This window comes from Zootoca vivipara, chromosome 2, assembly GCF_963506605.1.
Source record: "Zootoca vivipara chromosome 2, rZooViv1.1, whole genome shotgun sequence".
In the NCBI taxonomy this organism is placed as follows: domain Eukaryota; kingdom Metazoa; phylum Chordata; class Lepidosauria; order Squamata; family Lacertidae; genus Zootoca; species Zootoca vivipara.
In genome coordinates this window covers 2,680,230-2,696,957 of record NC_083277.1, presented here as the reverse complement: position 1 = coordinate 2,696,957, position 16,728 = coordinate 2,680,230, and the positions used below count along the sequence as shown (strand labels likewise).

The following is a 16,728-nucleotide window of genomic DNA, read 5'->3' as shown; positions in this document are numbered from 1 at the left end:
GTTGGGCTAGATGACCCGCAGTGTCCTTTCCAATTCTACGTTTTTCTGAAAAACACACATGCACAACCCAACTATGGTCCCTCTGCAGTCCTCGCCCCAAGCAACTCTGTGTGTTGCTTGCTCCCCAGAAAGTGTGCCTTGTCTTGCTACCTGTGGTTTTTGGTCTCTCGTCATCCGCCTTCCCCCAATCCATTCATATTCCTTTCTCCCTAATCTCCAATATAACATTTTCCTCAGGTTGAGATTTAAAACAGAAGGCCCTAATTCCCAACTGTGTTTCTTGCTGCAGTCCTACTGTCTACTCAGAAGTAAGGTCCTATTAGATTCAGCAGGGCTTACTCTCAGGTAAGTGCAGTTAGGGCTGCAGCCTTTGTGACCCAAGTTTTGGGTCCTTTTTAGGTTCGGGATGTCACTGCTTTATACCCACCCACCCCCACCCCACACACCCCACAATATTTGAAGGCTTCAGCTTTGTACTTAAATGCAAATGGGCCAGAAACTTCCTTGTCTGTGTCTTTATTAATTTATTTAAAGAACAACAAACTGGTAATTGCTTTAACTTTTTGATATGTGGTGATTTGAATCATGAGGATGATTTTGAAGAATTGCAGAGTCTAGAATGAGTCTTGCTTTGGAATTGAGGACTTCATTAGATTTTCTTCTGCCTTTTCATTTTATTTTGTTCTAAGGGCTTGTTAGAGATAATGTGTAAGCATGGTGTCAGCTCCCTAAAAAAAGGTCGACAACTCTGGGAAATTGGGGGGGGGGCAGAGGCATCTTCAGATGGCCTTCAGACGGCCCTGGCCAAGACACTCATTCTTCTCAGGCTGGGCTCATTCAAGGGCTTCACAAGAAGCTCCAGTTGCTTTGACTAGAAGCCTCCTAAAGCAATCTTAGGATTCTTGTTATTATTCTTATATTTATCTACACCACCTTTTTATCTTGACACGGACTCCGTCACTTGCACCCCTCCTCTCCTCTCCTGGTGGACCAATGGCCTGACTTGGAATAAGGAAGATCACAGATATTGTCTGGAGCTCCGATGCAGCAGCAGCTTCTGCAAAATGGGCAGAAGGGGATTCAGCTTCCAGGAATCCTTCTCTAGGTCAACGGAGAAGCCAAGGCAGCCCCTTCAGAAATTCCCCTGCCAGACCCCAGATGGAGGCATCTCAGAAAAAGGTCACATGTCTCCCTCTTTTTCTCCCCACCCCACCCCTCCTACCACCCAGGGAAGCATCCTACCCCCAGGGATGCTTCCATTCACCCCTCAGACCACCAACATCCTCTGTCCCTTTCTTCCCTGAAGCTCCCTGGGGGACCTTGCCTCTCCTCTCCCCTAACCTACCTCCTCGGAGGAAAAGGGGGATTAATAAATGACAAGTAACCCAGATAACAATAAAAAAATAGAGAGAAGCCGAGAAAGACGAATGCATCAGGAAGATGTTAAAGATCATAAGAAAGGAGGAAATGGCCCTTTTAAAATGTGGTGGGGTTTTGGGGTGGGTGGGTATTGGGTTGTTGTTTTTATTTTAATTACCCTGTATGTATTTTGTGGTTTTATATTTTGATTTTATTCTGTGAAACGCCCCGAGACCTCAGAGTATACGGCAGTATATGCATTCAGTAAATCATCGTCATCATCCCTGACCATCGGCCATCCTTGCTTGCGCTGATGGTACTTTGAGTCCAACCACATCTGGAGGGCCAGAGGTGCTCCATCTCGGCAGAGAAGGTTCCTCTTGGGGCTCAGTGTCACTTGGGAGTTCAAGGTGGAAGTGGATACCAAGGGGCCTTCAGACCATTTTTCAGGGATTGTGACTGATGCTGTCTGATACCTTGCGGGACCTTAGAACCTGGTGCTAGTCAGGTTCCAAGACCCGGGGGGGGGGGGCAGAGCTATGTCCCCTAATCTGGACACTAGACTTCTGTTGATGCAGCCCAGAATAGCATTTTCTTTTTCTGCTGCTGCATCACAATGTTGATTCATGTTAAGATTGTGGTCCACCCAAGACCCCTAGGCCCTTTTCACATGTACTGCCAGGAAGCCAGGTGTCCCCCATCCTATATTTGCACAAAACCTTACATGATCTGCCCCTGTTGAAATTCATTTTGTTAGGGACAATACTTGCAATATAAAGCGGTAACAAATAATTAAGCTTGTTTTACTAGGGAAATTGTGTATAGATGAATGACACACTGTGTTAAATGCTCCGTAAATGATTTATTCTTTGTAACAGACTTCTAGAATCACACGCACTCTCTTGCATTATGGGAAGTCACTCTCCCATCATAATCCCCAAAGCACAGAGTCATGTAGGGGGAAGAAGCCAGGGACAAGATTTCTCCCACTGAATGGATCTGGATGGAGGCAATGGATGAGATGTAATGGCAAATATCTGCATGTGATCTGTCTGGTGAATAGAACATGTGCTGCTCTTGTTGCCATCCCAAAGTAGCTTGCAATAACAACGCTTCATGTAAATTCTGCCTGGAAAGGTGCAAGACCCGCAATTCCCAAATGTTCTGATTGACATATTGCAACCCCTCCTAATTCCGTGGTGCATCTTTGACGTTTAGCTACGTATCACTGATGTTTGTGCGGTGGGATTTCTTGCTATTTCGCGGGAACTGTAAACCGTTAAAAGGTGGAACACCCTTTGTCACAAGGTTCTCCTTTCTTTGCTTTTGCAGAGGCTGAATATTTGTCACGACAAATAAACAATCAAAGGTTTAATAGTCCACTTTGCCTTGGATTTTGGTTGCCTTCCTTTTTATTTTTCACTCTGACAGGGGAACTTAGCTTCTTGCAAAGGATCTCAGGCTAAGAGACTTGCTCTAAAATGAGCCCCATATTTTTGGAGCATCAACACACAAAAGATTTTAGGCAAATCATTCAAATCAGGTCAGGTCACCAGACCGAAAGGATTTGATGAAGGAGGCGGCGAAACCTGTGGATTGGGGCCACATGCCTTGGCTGGGTCGTGAGCGTCAAAATGGTCTGCCTCTCCTACTCAGTTTTGACTTCCTTTGGATTCAAACCTGAAGCTGCAACCACAGGCCACAGCATCCAATTTAACCCCCAATTTAAGGGGAACACGGGAACACACACACACACACACACACACAGCAAAGAATTCTCTTGTATGAAGTAAGTTTACTGCTCCCACTACAGCTTTTTTCACAATCCCTTGGAGGGTTTATCCACAGCGTGGGTTCCCAGATGCAGAGTCAGGCCATCACTCCCACTAAAGCTTTCTCCACACGCTGTACATTGATATGGTTTCTCCTTGCTGTGGGTTCTTTTGTGTAAAGTAAGGTGGTAATTGCAACTAAAGCTATTTCCACACTCCAAACATTTAAAAGGTAGGTTTTTCTGTGTGGGTTCTTCGATGTGCAGTAAGGTTTCCACTCTGGCTAAAGCTCTTTCCACACTCCATACATTTGTACGGTTTCACTCCTGTGTGGGTTCTCTGATGTGCAGTCAGGTCACAGTTCCTGTGAAAGTTCTTCCCACACTCCAAACATTTAAAGGGTTTCTCCCCTGTGTGGATTCTTCGATGTGCAGCAAGGTGTCCTCTCTGGCAAAAGCTCTTTCCACACTCCATACATTTGTAAGGTTTCTCCCCAGTGTGGGTTCTCTGATGCACAGTAAGGTCAAATTTTCTGAGAAAACTCTTGCTGCACTCCATGCATTTAAACTGTTGCGCCCACGTGTGCATTCTTTCATGTGCAGCAAGGTGTCCGCTCTGGCAAAAGCTATTTCCACACTCCATACATTTGTAAGGTTTCACTCCTGTGTGGGTTCTCTGATGCACAGTAAGGTCAAATTTTCTGAGAAAACTCTTGCCGCACTCCATGCATTTAAACTGTTCTGCCCACGTATGCATTCTTTCATGTGCAGCAAGGTGTCCACTCTGCCAATAGCTCTTTCCACACTCCATACATTTGTAAGGTTTCTCCCCAGTGTGGGTTCTTTGATGTAAAGTAAGATGGTGGTTGAGACTGAAACACTTTCCGCACTCCATGCATTTAAATGGTTTCTCCCCAGTGTGGATTCTTTGATGTGCCATAAGGTTTCCACTCTGGCTGAAGCTCTTTCCACACTCAATGCATTTAAAGGGTCTCTCCCCCGCGTGGATTTTTTTATGCTTGACAAGGTTACCAGCACTACTTAAGCTCTTTCCACACTCCATGCATTGAAACGCTTTCCCCCCTGTTTGGGTTCTCTGATGTAAACTAAGCCTTCCAGTATGACTGAACCTCTGTCCGCACTCCCCATTGCTGCTTCCTGTGCATTCCTCCTGTGAATTCAGGGGTACATGAACACCAATGTCCTGAGTAGTGGAAGGTGTCCTTTCCCCATTTTTCAACGTGTTTCCTACATGCTTCGGGGGCGATGGTTGATTTACAAATATCTCTTTCGCTGTTTCACTCTCCACATTTTCTAATGACACCACGGATAGCTCACCATAATTCTCACTCCTCTGCCAATCACCTGTTTTGAGGGAAGGAGAAAAAGAAAATATTGTTCAAATTGCAAGGCAGAAACAGGGATCAAGCCCAGTTCTCTGCTTCTCTGATTTTACAATTTTAAAGTACGTCCCCTCCTCCTCCTCTCCCTGCCCAACTGAAGGCAACGTATCTCGAGGTTCCACTGTATGTATTCAGATCCTATAAAGATGCACGGAATGAGAAGGAGAGGGCCGCATGGTCCCCACTGTAACAACATGTGTTCGGTGAATATACGGATGTTGCTTCAGAAAGCAAATCTGCAAAAATCTTTATCTGAAGAGTAAAAGAAGGACCCCTATCAATCACCTAACGAGAGAGAGCCTTGACAATCGTCATGGACTGGCTGGATGCAGATGAATAGTGAGAGGCATGGGGTGGGGGGAACCCCCAGGGGAAGAAGGCTCAGAGCCAGGAGGTTGATGGTGGGATGACAAGGGGCTGTCAGAAGGAAAAGAGGGAGCAGACTGGGAGCAGGAGGAGCAGAGATGGGTTTGGTGAGCAGGAAGAGGCTGTGGCAGAGAGCAGTTCAGCCTTGGAAGCAGAAGCAGAGGGGGGTGTCAAGAAGCAGAGTAGAGACAAGCTGGATAAGAAGCCAGGGAAGCTCCCCCTCCTTCTTTGACCAGCTCCCCTTCCCGTTGGGCTCCCAGAACACACAGAGGGATGAAGAGGGTGGGGCAAGGAGAGACAAGAAGAAGGAGCCTTAGGCTGCTGGGAAAGGAACCAGGAGAAGGGCCTTAGAGAGCAGTGGGAAGGCAGGAAACCTCAGCCCTCGCAACTGCTTCATTGGGGCAAGACCTACTGGGAAGTGTGACCACTAGGCCTGCACTGTTTGGGGTTCTTTGAATAAAGGGTTAACTTCATTGACACCGGGTGCTTTACTGCTGTCCTCCTCCCAATTCCGGCTCCTGACAACAATTTGCTGTGTGCCAGAGGAAGCCTCGGCTGATGAACTTCTTAGCTCTGAGTTAGGCAGACATGCAAGCTCTGCAGGAGGGGAAGGAGGCCGGGGCACCCTGCTCTTCCAAACAAACAAGGGGGGAAAAATATAGGAAGGAAGACAGCAGGAGTCTGGGGCTCTCCAGTGTTTTGTCCTCTGGCAGGAGATTAGACAAATGGGCCAAAGCAAACAAGATCAATTTTAACAGGGAGAAATGTAAAGTACTACACTTGGACAAAAAAATGAAAGGCACAAGTACAGGATGGGAGACACCTGGCTTGAGAGCAGTACATGTGAAAAGGAGTCTTGGTAGACCACCAACTTGACATGAGTCAACAGTGTGATGCAGCAGCTAAAAAAGCCAATTCAATTCTGGGCTGCATCAATAGGAGTATAGCATCTAGATCAAGGGAAGTAATAGTATGCCCCCCCCAACTTCAGCCCTCCAGATGTTTTGGACTACAATTCCCATCATCCCTGACCACTGGTCCTCTTAGCTAGGGATCATGGGAGTTGTAGGCCAAAACATCTGGAGGGCCACAGTTTGGGAATGCCTATAATAGTACCACTGTAATCTGTTCTGGTCAGACCTCACCTGGAGTACTGTGTCCAGTTCTGGGCACCACAGTTCAAGAAGGATACTGACAAGCTGGAACGTGTCCAGAGGAGGGCAACCAAAATGGTCAAAGGACTGGAAACGATACCTTATGAGGAACGGCTTAGGGAGCTGGGTATGTTTAGCCAGGAGAAGAGAAGGTTAAGGGGTGGTATGATAGCTATGTTCAAATATATAAAAGGATGTCATATAGAGGAGGGAGAAAGGTTGTTTTCTGCTGCTCCAGAGAAGTGAACAAGGAGCAATGGATTCAAACTACAAGAAAGAAGATTCTACCTAAACATTAGGAAGAACTTCCTGACAGTAAGAGCTGTTCGGCAGTGGAATTTGCTACCAAGGAGTGTGGTAGAGTCTCCTTCTTTGGAGGTCTTTAAGCAGAGGCTTGACAGCCATATGTCAGAAATGCTTTGATGGTGTTTCCTGCTTGGCAGGGGGTTGGACTGGATGGCCCTAGTGGTCTCTTCCAACTCTATGATTCTATGATTCTAATGCTCTCTAAATTCATGGAGGTCTACCAACAGCCACTACCCAAGATGGCTCTGCTCTACTTCCACAGTCGGAGGCAGCAATGCTTCTGAATAGTGGTTTCTGGAAACCACAGGTGGGGAGAGATGCTTCTATGCTCAAATCCTGCTGCTTCCCACAGGCAACAGGATACTGGATGAGATGGGCCACTGGGAGCAGGCTATTCTTACGAGGTATGTTGTTCCTACATGACATGAATAAATGGCTCAAACAGCAGGTTCACACCCCCAATGTCTAACAGCCAAGAGAAAGAAAAATGTGCCCTTACCTAGAGAGGCCACCATCTCATAATTCTCCTCCATGACTTCCTTGTGCAGAGCTCTTTGGCCTGGATCCAGCAGAGCCCACTCCTCCTCTGTGAAAAACACAGCCACCTCCTCAAAGGTCAAGAGGGCCTGGAAGAAAAAGAATAAAACAGAGCTTCTCTTCGATCCCCATCATTCCCACTCAACACAGAGGGAAGCTGGGTTGTCCCATCTGTGCCTCTTCCCTCCTCCTGTTGCTCTTTCGCTACCTGAGGAAGGTGCCTGGCTCCTCTTTCCACTCCATCTTTAAGAAGAGACTGTTCAGAGGGTGTCTCAGAGGCCATTGCGTTGCCAGTGGAAAGGACGGAGGAGGAGGCGTAAACTGGGCCACTTCTAGGACTCTCTCAGCTGTTGCCACGATGCACGTCAATGCAGGGAGCAGCTCTCTCATGAGAACAATGGAGAAAAATGGATTTATTTAGGGTGGGAGACATTTACACAGATAGTAAAGCTGGACAACATCTGGACTTGCCTACACATTTTCTAATGAACCCAAAAGTTACTGCATATGCCTCTAGGCCCATAAACTCCAGTTGAAATTCTAATCACAAATACAGTGGTATATTGGTCTACAACCATAATCCGTTCCGGAGGTCCGGTTGTAAACCAACACAGGTTGTAACCCAAGGAGTGCTTTCGCCAATGCCCCCCCCCAAATGGGTTGCAATCCAAAAAAGAGGGGCACACACTTCTGGGTTTGATGTGGTTGTAAACCAAAACAGTTGTAATCCAAAGTGGTACCAGTACAGGTGCCACTGTACTAATGCAGAATCCAAACACAGATACAGTGGGACCTCGACTTACGAATTTAATCCATTCCGAATGCACATCCGTAGGTCGAAAAATGAGTACGTCGAAAACGCCATTGGAGAAGCAGTTTTCGGGGGGGGGGATCGGAAAAATTTGTAAGTTTAAAAAACCCCATCTAAAAATTTGTAAGTCGAAAAAACCCGCATCTAAACCACCGTGGTTTTCGTTCGGATGTCGAGAAATTCATTAGCGTGTGGCCACTTTTTTTGCTCGTAAGTCGAAAAATTCGGTTGTTGAGTAGTTTGTAAGTCGAGGTCCCACTGTATATTCATTCTCTCTATATATGAAACTGTTAGTGAAAACTAGTTACAGGTAGGTAGCCGTGTTGGTCTGGGTCGAAGTAAAATTAAAAAATTCCTTCGGTAGCACCTTAAAGACCAACTAAGTTTTTATTTTGGTATGAGCTTTCGTGTGCATGCATCTGAAGAAGTGTGCATGCACACGAAAGCTCATACCAAAATAAAAACTTAGTTGGTCTTTAAGGTGCTACTGAAGGAATTTTTTTATTTTAGTGAAAACTAAACATCCTATCTACCTGAAGTTTGGTATTGTTAGCCATTTTTAAAGACGATAATGCTAATCTGAGATATGAAGAACTAATCACATTTTCTTTATTGGCTGTTCCAACATCTCATTGATCAAAATTAGAAATCTCTGGAACACTTGCAAATAGAAACTGAAAGTCTGAACTACTGCAATTTCAGGGGGGGGGGGAACTGGAAAAAGTACTGACCCAAGGTAACTTTTCAAAAAAACACCAGCTTCTATAGCACCCACCAGACTTCCACTTTGGCCCGGGGGTGGGGTGGCATTAAATTTGGGCCTCGCTCCCCCATGCGCAGCAAGGCAGTGCATGAAAAGCTGGGCTGCTCTGATCTCCGCACTTCAAAAAGAATCTTCTTGCAATGCAAACTTTGCTGGGCAGAAGACCCACCTCCACCACTTTTCATCTGGATTGCCTGGATCAGCCCCCCATACTGCTTCCCAGAGAGAAAGGGGGGCTCTTCCTTGCTTTTCCCTCATCCCCCTCCCGCAAGAAACCTCATTTCCCTCCCTCCTCCCTTCCCCTCCCAGCTGCTCCGTTTGTAGATTCAGTTAGAGCAAAAGCAAACCACCCATCAATATGTTGCACCTCTTTCTCCTCCTCCTCCTCTCCAGGCAATTTCTCTCAACTCCCCCGGCCCATTTTTAATCCCGAACCACCAGGCAGCCTGAAGTGGGAGCCTCGGGAGGCGGAACCCGGATCGACAAAAAAAGCTGAATGAGGAAACCGCAACTTCTTCAATGGGTTTCCAGTTTCCGGCTCACCTGATTGGTTCGCCTCTTCATTCCGGCTCTTCTGATTGGTTGTCTTTTCCCGGGCCTCCATTCGTTTCGTGTTCGCCGCTTGCCAGAGCTGAGGGGGGCCAGGTTGTTGAATGCTTTTAACAAAACAAAACAAAATGTATTTACGCAGAAATAATCCCAGCAGCTTGCATTGGTAGTGTGTCCTAGCTTTGTAGTTTGATGTGCATTTTCTCAGACGGAGGCCCAGATGATTGCCATGAAATTTGTTTCCAGGTGAAAGTTTCCAGGTGAAATTTGTTTCCAGGTGAAAAGCCTGACTTGGGTCGTGTACAGGATTGGGGTGCAGTGCGCATCTGTGCCCTTGGGTTGCGTGTGTGTGTGTGTGTGTGTGTGTGTGTGTGCACAGTTCTGGAAATGACCCCTCCCCCAAATTGCTTTTCTTGTGACGTTGCATCCGGTTCCGCTCCATACACAGGCAGGCAGGCAGGGGCTGAAACCGGTAGGCGCCTCCCCCCACACGTTCGCAAACGAACCCGAAGTGTCGCCGCGAAACGTGTCGGATGTTTCCAGGCAAGGGGGCAAAAGCAGCTGCTTGAGAAGCGAAACATTTTGGAAAGGGGAGGAGAGGCGTCGGTAGACAACTCCCACCTCCCCATTATATTATTACAGGAAATGAAATCGGAATAGGGAGGCGGATGGCCAGGAGAGAACTAAAGAGGTAAAGATGCGGCGTGTTAGGGAAGAGGTTATTGGCGGGTGGGGGGAGGGGATGATTAGAGACCCTCTCCCCCCAAACGCTCCTTTTCCTAGGACCCATCGACGCGGGCCCGGAGCCAGGCAATCCGGCTGCAAAGTGGGGACCCAGCACCTGCAGGGTTTGCATGGCACCGTCTCCTTTGAAGCGCGCGCTCTCACACACAAATTGTTACTAGTCCGGGACGGCCAAGAGATGCTCAGCTGCTCCGCACACCTTTGGGCGCCTTTGCGGGAATTGAAATGCAATGCCCATCGAGAGGGAAGGGGGAGGGTGACCACAGCGCCCCCATCCCCAAGCAGGGCTTCATCCGGGTTTCGCCCTTGCAGGAATCCATCGGGGCGTGCAGCGTGTCCGGAGTGCCCCGTGTGGGTCCCTTTTGGTGGTAGAGACGGAGCGAGGGAGTCCACGGAAGGGTTAAGGCAGGCACCCCCAAACTTCGGCCCGCCAGATGTTTTGGACTACAATTCCCATCTTCCCTGACCACTGGTTCTGTTAACTAGGGATCATGGGAGTTGTAGGCCAAAACACCTGGAGGGCTGCAGTTTGGGGATGCCTGGGTTAAGGGAACCGAAAGAGGCCTGGATAGAGACCCATCCCGTCTCCCCGCTTCCTGCTGATCTTGCAAGGCCCCTCCGGATGGAGAGGTTGGGGCGCTAGGAAAAGATTCGGCGCGCAGGGCAAGGGGTGAGCAGGGGCAAGGAGGGTGTCTGGGCTCAGGAGGGAGGAGTAGAGTCTCCTTCAAGTCGAGCGAGGGAAATCTCTGAAAAGGAGAGGATTCCAATTCCCCCACTTCCCTTGTTGTTGTTTAGTCGTTTAGTCATGTCCGACTCTTCGTGACCCCATGGACCATAGCACGCCAGGCACTCCTGTCTTCCACTGCCTCCCGCAGTTTGGTCAAACTCATGTTCGTAGCTTCAAGAACACTGTCCAACCATCTCGTCCTCTGTCGTCCCCTTCTCCTAGTGCCCTCAATCTTTCCCAACATCAGGTTCTTTTCCAGGAGTCTTCTCATGAGGTGGCCAAAGTATTGGAGCCTCAGCTTCACGATCTGTCCTTCCAGTGAGCACTCAGGGCTGATTTCCTTTAGAATGGATAGGTTTGATCTTCTTGCAGTCCATGGGACTCTCAATAGTCTCCTCCAGCACCGGGGGGTGTCTTTTTTTTTTTACTACTGTAAGTACCTCCTTACGACTAGTAAGAACTGTACACTGCTTTAAGAAAGCAGCGCTACAAATGAAGGCAGGAAACCCAAAGCCAAACAATGGCAACAACACGAGGTCTTGGGCGCTTTATCCAGCACCAGCAGAGAGGAAAGAGACGCAGCGACTTCCCCTTTTCCCTGGGCCAGAACTTACCCTTATTATTTATCTGTGCAGAGCTAAACCTAAAGACCCAACGGGCGGAGTGCCAGAGGGGGGGGGAGACCTGCTCTTCCTTGGTCTCTGTTCCGCCTTGGGCTCTTCAGCAAAGCGATTCACACGTACACCCGCCACCATCATGACACGTACGTTAGCTCACCCCCACCCATTCTTCCTTTTACCGGAGAGAGACCAGGGAGGGGCTGCGAGCAGAACTCAGGGAGACCTGGAACCCCCCGCCAACACCCAACAGCACCAATACAACAGCGCTCCGCTCCGCCGCAGTGTCGCGTTCACACGCCCCAGACGACTCGCCTCCCGCGAGCTTCCCCCGCTGCCCGAGTTCTGGCGGAGACGGCGGGGCTTAGCAAAGAGGAAAGGCTTTTCTCCCGCCCTGCTTTCTCCCTCCTTGGCTCCCCTCCTTCCCTTTCAGGCGCGCCGACCCAGACACGAGAAACCCACTCACACGAGCCGCCCGCAGCAATGAGCTGAGCCAGGCGGCGAGCAGAGCAGCGCCTTGCCTCGGACTGCACCCGCCACCGCCTCCTGGCACCGTTAACGCCACCACTGCCACAGTTGCCGCTGCCATTTTCCTGACGGGAAGGGGTCTGCGGGAACCAGGGCGAACCAACACGCAAGTTTCGAGCTCTTTTGCCAGGCTCTGCCCTTTACTTCCCGCTGCCTCCCGCCGCCGCTCTGCCTTGGGCCATAGAATCATAGAATTATAGAGTTGGAAGAGACCACAAGGCCCATCCAGTCCAACCCCCTGCCAAGCAGGAAACACCATCAAACCATTCTTGACATATGGCTGTCAAGCCTCTGCTTAAAGACTTCCAAAGAAGGAGACTCCACCACACTGCTTGGCAGCGAATTCCACTGCTGAACAGCTCTTACTGTCAGGAAGTTCTTCCTAATGTTTAGGTGGAATCTTCTTTCCTGAAGTTTGAATCCATTGCTCCGTGTCCGCTTCTCTGGAGCAGCAGAAAACAATCTTTCTCCCTCCTCCATATGACATCCTTTCATATATTTGAACATGGCTATCATATCACCCCTTAACCTTCTCTTCTCCAGGCTAAACATACCCAGCTCCCTAAGTCGTTCCTCATAAGGCATCGTTTCCAGGCCTTTGACCATTTTGGTTGCCCTCTTCTGGACACGTTCCAGCTTGTCAGTATCCTTCCTGAACTGTGATGCCCAGAACTGGACACAGTACTCCAGGTGAGGTCTGACCAGAGCAGAATAAAGTGGTACTATTACTTCCCTAGATCTAGATGCTATACTCCTATTGATGCAGCCCAGAATTGCATTGGCTTTTTTAGCTGCTGCATCACACTGCTGACTCATGTCAAGTTTGTGGTCTACCAAGACTACCATGCGGCCCCAGAACGTTTCGGGGGCGCGGCTCCTGCCACCGCCTGTCACCCACCGCTGTTCTGCTTCGGGCCATGCGGCCCCACAACATTCCGGCGGCGCGGAAGGGGCCAGCAGGGCTCCCAACGACGAGGGGTTTCCCCATCCGGGCGCTCTGCCCGAGTGGAAAAAAGTCCTGGGAAGTGTGGGGAGGCTCCCAGCGTGGCTCGCCTGGCGACGCGCTCAATTCCTGCACCCCCTCCCATCTGGTTTCAAGCCTCTCGAGACTCTAAAGGAGTTCATATTTTTTTTAAGAATATAGTCCGGCCCCCCACAAGGTTTGTTGACCCCTGGTATAAGCTTTTGTGTGCATGCACACTTCTTCAGATACCTGATGCTGTGTGCATGCACACAAAAGCTTATAGCAAGAACAAACTTAGTTGGTCTCTTAAGTGCTACTGAGCAATTTTTTATTTTTTGTATAATAATAAATACCTAAATTCCTTAAAAAATGGAACATAAAAAGGAAAAAGGAGAACGTAAGGGATATTGAAATAAGAGGTGCTATTTTCACTAGATATGTGAAACTTAATCCTTTTCCTTGGAAGCCTAACAGGATTTTCTTTCCTCCCCAAGCAGGTGATGGAAACAATAGTCAGAATTCCACGAAGCCGCCAGGAATTTCATTGAAGAAACCATTTAAATGCATGGAGTGTGGAAAGTCCTTCATCCAGAGGACAAAGTTTACTTCTCATAAGCAAACTCACACAGAGGAGAAACTATTTAAATGTTTGGAATGTGGGGAAAGCTTCACTGATAGTGGAACACTTAGGATACATCAACGAATTCACACAAGGGAGAAGCCCTTTGAATGCTTGGAATGTGGAAATTGCTTCAGAGTGAATGGAAGTCTTAAAGTTCATCAACGGATTCACGCAGGGGAGAAGCCATTTCAATGTATGGAGTGCGGAAAGTGCTTCAGTCATAGTGGAAACCTTGCAACACACCAGCGAACTCACACAGGAGAGAAACCATTTGAATGCATGGAATGTGGAAAGACGTTCAGCCGGAAGGAATATCTTACAAAACACCAGCGAACTCACACAGAAAAGAAACCATTTGAATGCATGGAATGTGGAAAGACATTCAGCCGGAAGGAATACCTTACAAAACACCAGCGAACTCACACAGGAGAGAAACCATTTGAATGCATGGAATGTGGAAAGACGTTCAGTCGGAAGGAATGCCTTACAACACACCAGCGAACTCACACAGGAGAGAAACCATATAAATGTATGGAGTGTGGAAAGAACTTCACTGATAGTGGAACCTTTGCAAGACATCAACGAACTCACACAGGGGAGAAAATGTTTAAATGCATGGAGTGTGGGAAGACTTTCAATAATGGTGGACACCTTACAACACACCAGCAAACTCACATAGGAGAGAAACCATTTGAATGCATGGAATGTGGAAAGACGTTCAGTCGGAAGGAATGCCTTACAACACACCAGCGAACTCACACAGGAGAGAAACCATTTGAATGCATGGAATGTGGAAAGACATTCAGTCGGAAGAAATACCTTACAAAACACCAGCCAACTCACACAGAAGAGAAACCATTTGAATGCATGGAATGTGGGAAGACATTCAGCCGGAAGGAATACCTTACAAAACACCAGCGAACTCACACAGGAGAGAAACCATTTGAATGCATGGAATGTGGAAAGACGTTCAGTTGGAAGGAATGCCTTACAACACACCAGCGAACTCACACAGGAGAGAAACCATATAAATGTATGGAGTGTGGAAAGAACTTCACTGATAGTGGAACCTTTGCAAGACATCAACGAACTCACACAGGGGAGAAAATGTTTAAATGCATGGAGTGTGGGAAGACTTTCACTAGTGGTGGACACCTTACAACACACCTGCAAACTCACATAGGAGAGAAACCATTTGAATGCATGGAATGTGGAAAGTCGTTTAGCCAGAAAGGAAACCTTGCAAGACACCAGCGAACTCACACAGGGGAAAAACCATTTGAATGCATGGAATGCTGAAAGTGCTTCAATGTAGGTGAAAAGCTTTCAAGACATCTACGAATTCACACAGGGGAGAAACCATTTAAATGTATGGAATGCGGTTTAGCCAGAAAGGAGACCTTACTACACACCAGCGAACTCACACAAGGGAGAAGCCTTTTAAATGTATGGAGTGTGGAAAGACGTTCAGCCGGAAGGAATACCTTACAAAACACCAGCGAACTCACACAGGAGAGAAGCCATTTGAATGCATGGAATGTGGAAAGATGTTCAGCCGGAAGGAATACCTTACAACACACCAGCGAACTCACACAGGAAAGAAGCCTTTTAAATGTATGGAGTGTGGAAAGAACTTCACTGATAGTGGAAGCTTTGCAAGACATCAACGAACTCACACAGGGGAAAAATGTTTAAATGCATGGAGTGTGGAAAGTGCTCCAGTGTGAGTGGAAGTCTTAATGATCTTCAGCCATTTGAATGCATGGAATGTGGAAAGACGTTCAGCCGGAAGGAATACCTTACAACACACCAGCGAACTCACACAGGGGAGAAACCATTTCAGTGTTTGGAGTGTGGGAAGACTTTCACTCGTAGTGGAAATCATGCAAGACATCAACAAACTCACACAGGGGGAAAACCATTTAAATGCATGGAATGCGGAAAGTGCTTCAATGTAGGTGAAAAGCTTTCAAGACACCTACGAATTCACACAGGGGAGAAACCATTTAAATGTATGGAATGTGGAAAGTCGTTTAGCCAGAAAGGACACCTTACTGCACACCAGCAAACTCACACAGGGGAGTACCAAGTGTGGAAAGACATTTGCTGATGCTGGAACCCTTAGAAAAATCTACGAACTCACACGGGTGAGCTCCGCTACCGTATTAGGCTCATCGGCTAGACTGTCAGCTTTTAAAGAAGGTATCTGAAGAAGTGTGCATGCACACGAAAGCTCATACCAAAATAAAAACTTTGTTGGTCTTTAAGGTGCTGCTGGAAGGAATTTTTTAATTTTGTTTCGACTACGTCAAACCAACACAGCTACCTACCTGTAACTAGAGCTTTTAAAGAGGTTGCAAAGTACCTCAGCAACTTTCAATGAAAAGCCCCAAGCAGCCAGTTCAAAGTGGAAGAATACAATATATCTGCCACCAGCATGGCATGATCTACAATCATGCCAAAAGGGGAGGGGCTAGAAAAGGTGCCCTAAACATAGTCTGCCTCCCTTTTTACCTGACTGGATTAACACGCCCAGTGAGGTCACCACCCAGCAGTCGTAAAAGACGATTGAACTTTGGAACATGGAATATATGGACTTTGTCGGATAACACAGATAATGAGCGTCCCGAATGTAGAACTACCATCGCCGCAAGAGAGCTGCAACGTTTCCCATCGTTCTTGTGAAGCAGAGCTTCAAGAACCAGCCACATTGGAATCTTTCTTTTGACGATATGTGCAGCGCACAACCTTGTTATTACCAATGCACTCTTTCAACAAAAAATTTAATTTAAAACATCATGGAGGCACCCTCGGTCAAACCACTGGCACCTCTTAGACTATGTAATTGTCCAAGCTGAAGATCGCCGTGATGTGCTCCTTACCAGAGCTTTGACGAGTGCCAACGAGTGCAGGACAGATCACCCATTAATACACTCCACGGTGGATATCAAGATTATACCTCACATGATGTGAACTTCAAATCGTTCTTCCAAAGTTTTCCCCATAAATTAAAATCTATATTATGTCCTCTATCTATTGCCCAGTGTGTCATAGAAGCTTTGACAAGCTGATATTTTGTTTCCCACTCTAATAACAAATTATACATTTTAGAGAGGTGTTTTTCTTTATTTTGTAAAAGTTCTTTTTCAAATCGTGAGCTTTGGTTCAAAGGTTTTAATCTTTAAGAAATTAGTGTATTTTAATATTTCTGTTGGAAGCCGCCCAGAGTGGCTGGGGAAACCCAACCAGATGGGCGGGATATAAATAATAAATTATTTTGGGAAGCTGTTCTAAGCACATAAAGTAGTACAGCCTACTAGGGCACACACAGGAACATAGGAAGTTGCCTCGTACAGAGTCAGGCCATCATTCCACATAGCTCAGTACCATCTACACTGACTGTAAGCAGACAAGTGAACACTCCCAGTGTTCAGAGTAGAAAACGAGTCCCATTCAATCCCTTTACCCATCTTCATCTTGATCAGGCATCCCCAAACTGCGGCCCTC

The 16,728-nt window shown here is 47.5% G+C and overlaps 2 protein-coding genes and 1 pseudogene across 3 annotated transcripts; 2 read left to right on the top strand and 1 right to left on the bottom strand.

Annotated features, from left to right (window-relative positions):
• Positions 1 to 2,007: 2,007 nt before the first annotated feature.
• On the bottom strand, positions 2,008 to 9,363 carry LOC132591146 (zinc finger protein 420-like). 2 transcript variants are annotated; one of them, XM_060268756.1, is made up of 4 exons: positions 9,014 to 9,363; positions 7,105 to 7,281; positions 6,859 to 6,985; positions 2,008 to 4,495 (listed from the first exon to the last, which is right to left on the bottom strand). In XM_060268756.1, the coding sequence occupies exons 2-4, from the start codon at positions 7,177 to 7,179 to the stop codon at positions 3,357 to 3,359; spliced, it is 1,341 nt and encodes a 446-aa protein (XP_060124739.1). In that variant the 5' UTR covers positions 7,180 to 7,281; positions 9,014 to 9,363; the 3' UTR covers positions 2,008 to 3,356. The 2 variants fall into 2 exon arrangements, with proteins under 2 accessions (XP_060124739.1, XP_060124737.1); XM_060268754.1 differs by lacking the exon at positions 9,014 to 9,363 and having other exon boundaries at positions 7,105 to 8,075.
• A 2,648-nt stretch (positions 9,364 to 12,011) lies between these two features.
• LOC118081416 (oocyte zinc finger protein XlCOF6-like) lies at positions 12,012 to 16,486 on the top strand (annotated as a pseudogene).
• Positions 14,984 to 16,486, top strand: LOC132591242 (oocyte zinc finger protein XlCOF6.1-like). Its single transcript, XM_060268874.1, has one exon. The coding sequence runs from the start codon at positions 14,984 to 14,986 to the stop codon at positions 15,329 to 15,331; it is 348 nt and encodes a 115-aa protein (XP_060124857.1). The 3' UTR covers positions 15,332 to 16,486.
• Positions 16,487 to 16,728: the final 242 nt, after the last annotated feature.